The 5,653-nt window shown below is 41.5% G+C and overlaps 1 protein-coding gene across 1 annotated transcript in view; it reads left to right on the top strand.

Annotated features, from left to right (window-relative positions):
- Positions 1–2,065: 2,065 nt before the first annotated feature.
- The window catches only part of msraa (methionine sulfoxide reductase Aa), an 89,625-nt gene continuing 86,037 nt past the window's right edge, over positions 2,066–5,653 (top strand). Inside the window, exon 1 of the mRNA XM_080452950.1 lies at positions 2,066–2,285. Within this exon, the coding sequence (XP_080309076.1) occupies positions 2,144–2,285 (142 nt within the window). The 5' untranslated portion in view covers positions 2,066–2,143. The remainder of the gene's footprint in view (positions 2,286–5,653) is intronic.

The following is a 5,653-nucleotide window of genomic DNA, read 5'->3' as shown; positions in this document are numbered from 1 at the left end:
ATTGGTCCGCGACCCAGACATGGGTCCCGACCCACTGTTTGGGAAACAGTGCTCTATTGTATCCATACAGCCGTGTCTCGTGCGTCTGTCTACATTCGGTATAGGGTCACTAGAGGTCTCCGCCCCTCCTCCTCTTTCTGCCCCGTCTCTCTCGTGCCGCAAAGTGTCGTCTGCGGGGCGCGTGCCTGGCAGGTGCCTCCGAGTCCGAGAGCACAGTTCAACTCCAGATGGCTGCAAACGCGCGCGCGCCAATGCCAGTTCTCGGCAACCCACACCCTTGGCTTTTCTGTAGCCTATATAGGAGGATGTCATGTCTGTCCATGGTTTAATCAGTGGTGTAAAGTAACTAAGTACATGTAGGCTACTAGTACTATAGGCTATAAGTGCAATTTTAAACTATAGGCTATAAGTGCAATTTTAAGGCAGCCTACTTTTACTTTACTGGAGTATTTACAATCTTCAATACTTTTACGTCTACTCCACTTATTGCACATTTACTCCACTGCAATTATTTGAAAACTTACTACTAGTTAGTTTGTAGATTTTGATTATAATTACAAAACATACATTAACAACTTCAGCCTATACATTTTGGCCATTTGACAATAGCAGATCTACAATCTGCTATTTTCAAGGGATTTTTATACATTTGAAAACTTGTGAAATGGGACATTCTGCATAATGAGTGCTTTCTACTTTTGGTACTTTAAGATACATTTTGATACCAATACTTTTGTACTTTAACTCAAGTACATTTTGAATTATAGTTATAGGCACTACATCATTATATTTTGTGGCATTCAGGCCAGGTCGAAACATGTTAAATTGGTTACAGTAGCCTAAACTTGACCAAACTAAATAAGATAATCATGCATTTCAGCCACCCCTGCTTCATGCAACATGCGTGCCCAAGAAGCTCAACATTGCTAGCCTACTGGTGTTCACCACACTCCCACACCACTTATTCATTAAAGAAGTAGTGACATGATTTGTGTACTTTTTCTATTTTTCATTCCTACTCAGGCCTACTCATGAAGTCACTGATTGTGATGATTATAGCTATTGCGTGAGTGTGGTCAGGGTGTTCTTCTCCCTATTAATACACAACTGTCTAGTTGGGAACTAGACAGGGCTGCCATTCACTCTCTTTATTTGTGAATCAATAATCAATAACACCTGTGTGTGTTAATCACATACACTTGTATCATACACCCTGGTACATTTATTATACAATAAATGCATGGCACTGGATTGGACACTAGTGAGCTGTTTTGTTTGGTTGTTGTTTCTAAGTCTTTGTTTGTCCTGTTTATTTTATAATGTTATTATGCAAGATGTAAGGCAGTTTTGTATAACTTGACATTTGTATGTAAATTGTAGGCTTAATTGTAGGCTACTGGTTACATTGTCATAACGTTTTTCGTGGACCCCAGCCAGCCCCCAGGAATAAAGCGGATGCTAATAAGCAAACACTACTGTTTTCATCAGAGAATGTTTTCACCACACAGTAAGTTAAGTTATACTTTATTGATCCCCATGAGAAAATTCGTCATCAGCATTTAATCCAAATCCATCGCAAGGAGCAGTCACTGGGCAGTGCCTACTGCCAGGGGACGCACGCAGCTCCACTCCAGCTAAGGTCAATGCTGGTCGAAGGGCATGATGACATTTTGTGCTACAAATAAATCATCTACACCCCTGCTTTCACATTCTACAGGATGTGAGCCAACATTAGTATTTCCTAATCCTAAATTGAAAATTACATTGAGCATTTACTTGTCTATGGATACCCAGAAGCCAATTCAGATTTTTTTTTCAATTTTATAGAACACGAAAATCACAACTAAATTGGCAAATTCTCAATGTTCCTTTTCTGTAATAATAATAATAATAATCATCATAATTCTAATAATAATAACGTTAAATAAAAGTAAATAATTGAATGTGTTTAAACAAGGCCACATTTGTCTTCTTGTTGAATAATCTTCAGGAAAACACCTTAGTCATGGCATGATGTTTAAGTATTTGGTTTATTGATGTTGTATAACAACAAGGATGTTGAGGCCTGGATTGGATGTTACACAAGCATACTGGACGACGCCTGAGAGACTAACTCTGTGCAGGAAGACGCTCTGAGCTGCATATGGTCGCCACTGGCAGACTCCGTTTGATTTGGCGACACTTTGTCAACAGGGGAATGGGAGACATGTCCTCCAAAACTATGATGACCACGCCTGAAGCCGCGCTGAAGGGCCGGGATTCGGAACAAAGTGTGAAAGTTTCAGGTAAGTCAGTCAACCCCTCTCTCTCTGTCGCAGTTCCTGCTAGCTTTAGCAAGTTAGCTTAGTTGCTGTTATGTAGTAAATACCGGTACAGTGTGGTGTGTTGTGCAACCCAACCGAAACTGGTTGCAGCGCGATTCTGTGTGATTTTGATACTAGTACTGGGTGTGAATGTATCAGAAGAAACAAAGTGTTTGAACTGGTTTTGTAACGTGGTAGAAATGACCCTGGTAACAATAACATGCGCTTGTTACATAGCTACAGCCCTGTGATGCAACCGTCCTGCCTTGAATGTTTTCAATGCAAGACTTCTTGATCCCATTGTCCGAAGGAGCGTTTGGACGCGTTGTGGCTGTGATAGGCTCGTTGGTTTATTAGCTGAGGCCTAAGGAATTGTTCTTAATAACCTGCTTATAGTTCAATTTATGTTTTTATTTTTATTTTTATATATTTCTTAAGTTACCGTTATTACCCATTGAGTGTTATTACCCCTCCCCAGAAAAAAAGACTCCTCCAGAGAAAGGAAACCTCAGTTTACGTGTGCTGTGGCAATGAAAATAGAGGTTCCTCTGACAACCAACTACCCAATCATAGCGCTACCGTACGTCCAGGCCATGGGATGTAGACGTTCTCTTCATGCGCATGCGTCCAACAGGCCTACGTTGATAATGCATGGAGCATAATAGGGATAGAAATTGAATACTGTGAAGCTTCATTGACCTATAAATTGCATTTCAGTTTAAATTTTGACTTTAGAACATACTATGTTTGGAACCCTCCCCACCCTCCATGAGAGATAACTTGACAATTCAAATATTTCTATTGTTCTTTCTGTAACTTGAGCCTAGTACAGACACACTGGAAAAAGTCTGATAACAGCTTCTTCTTCTTTTCCATCGGGGTCGCCACAGCAGATCATCAATTTCCATCTGGTTCTGTTTTCCTCTGTGCGTCCTGCACCTGCAGACGTAACATAAGGCTCACACAAAAAAAAGAAGAGGACATTGAATCTCTTGGGAAGCTACGCTAGGGGAACGCTGAACACGCGTTCACACGCACGCGTGATAATAGTTATTGTCCATGACGGAGGCGCGCCGACTTAGCAGAGCTTGAGGCCGAGGAGGCGCGCCCGAGCGCCTCCAGGCGCGAGTGCCCGCGCCGACCGGCCGATGGTCTGCTTGTCGAATCAGCGCCGTCCGAGTTGTAAACCGATAGGGTGAGAATAGATATTTTCATGGGTTATTATCCACGTGTGCGTGTGTGTCGTGGATAAACTAAAACAAATGTTAAAAGACAGAACATAATAAAATTATCTTAACAGTCATGCTTTCAATAAACCAAATTGAAAGCATGAGCGTGCGTCCGCAAGCGCGTGCGTGCCCTTGTGCATGCGCATGAGTGCACACGCATGCACGTTCATGTCTATGCACGTCTATGCACGTAGTGTAGCTTGCATTGCCCTCTAGTGTTGGTTCTACAGAATTGCCTGGGGGGGGGCGGTGAAAACAAGCGCTCCATTTTAAATTTTTCTGGAATGCCAATCTCCCTGTAACATATACACCGTCTGGTTGAACTTTATACCATGCCTCTGTATTAATTCCAACCGCTTAAGATGGTCATTCTCACACATTGTCAAAATAAAATTGTATGTGTTTTTGTTTGCCGGCCGTATATAAATTATATTGTGTTTTCTTATTTTCTATTAATACTGATTTGTGTATTATGAGAGACCATTTGTGTTATTTTGTGTTCACATTATGGCTGATGAGCACATTACTGATGTGATTTGGGTAGTGATTGGTAAACCCCGCCCAAGACTCACCTATCACTCACCTATCACAGCCCAGGGTGAATGAGAACAGTGACTAGAGGCAAGAGGATATTTTTCCCAAGTTCTTGCTGTTGGATCTTATTGGATTCACTTCTTATTTCTGAAGTGAACTTTATTTCCATTGTGGATTATTGGATTTTCTGGATGAAGGATTTTGTTTAGGATGGACTGTGAGGACGAGTTAAACTGGTGGTAAGATATCTTGCCATAACTCTACAGACTGATTTGAAATTAGCTTTCTTTTGGATGTTGGGGTTGGTTATTTTTTTGTTTTTTTGCACAGTGACAGGACACTAAGAAAACTGTTGAAACTTTAGTTTCACAATCATCTCCTTAGTTTTTCCAATGTTCAATAAGAGGTTGTTTTCTTGGCACCGTTCTTACACCTCTTCAATCCAGGTAGGCCCTCTCTTTTTGAGATCAGGTTTGCCACCACACGTGTTGTCAGTAAACTTGACAGTCTAGCTCTAGCAGTTAGGAAGTCCGGGAACCAGGCACTCCTAGCCGGGTTCACACCTAGATTATTTAGTTTACTAACCGGCCTGGTGGGCCCTATGGGGCTGCAGGCTGAGCTGTAGTCGATGAATGTGGTGATAAGTGAGTGTTTTACCTCTACAGTCCTGTCATTGTTTAGATTTTATGACTGCTCATGACCTTCACCCACGATCACTAAGATACCCACTTACCCAGTCATAGAGGCTGCAATTACACAATTCTGACCTTGAACATTTCGGCATAGATGAAGTATGAACCAAGGTCTAGAGTAGGGCTGCTGCAACTCTTGTTTATTTTCTTAGAGTATAATTATTTTCATGAATCAAATAATGGAGAAGCATGGTTTTGCATGAAAAATGAATCAACCGACTAAATTGATTCTCCTGATTAACCACTTAAGCCCTATTTTATACCTTGTTGGACAGCAGTGTTTTGTAAATTTTTGAAAAAAGAAAAACATTTCAAAAATATAGATGAAAATGTATTGTTTTATTAAAATGTTTTATAATCGATTAATTCATACTAGTGAAGATGTGTTAGTATTGTATGCCAAATTGAAATGCCGCCTTAAACATGCTTCCGTATTCATTGTTTGTCTGCAAGTTCCCAGGCAGAGGAGTGTCTGGGTGTGTGTGTTGCAAGACGGCTTTCATGCAACACACACACACACACACACACACACACACACACACACACACACACACACACACACACACACACACACACACACACACACACAGTCACACACACACACACACACACAGTCACACACACACACACACACACACACACACACACACACACACACACAGTATGATAATGTGTCAAAGTGGAATTATCGGATGGATATGTGATCTATAGATCACCAAGGCATTTTTTTTTCTCTGACTGCTCTTTGTCACGTTTTTTTTGTACGTCACCATCCTCCAGCACTGCTCAACAGGCCCTAGGCAACAAGCACTGCACCACAGGTCTGGCAACATGCCAGGAGACACACACACACACACACACACACACACACACACACACACACACACACACACAC

The sequence above is a fragment of the Gymnoscopelus braueri genome (assembly GCF_963280865.1).
Source record: "Gymnoscopelus braueri genome assembly, chromosome: 16".
NCBI lineage: Eukaryota > Metazoa > Chordata > Actinopteri > Myctophiformes > Myctophidae > Gymnoscopelus > Gymnoscopelus braueri.
This window is presented reverse-complemented; position numbering and strand designations above follow the sequence as displayed.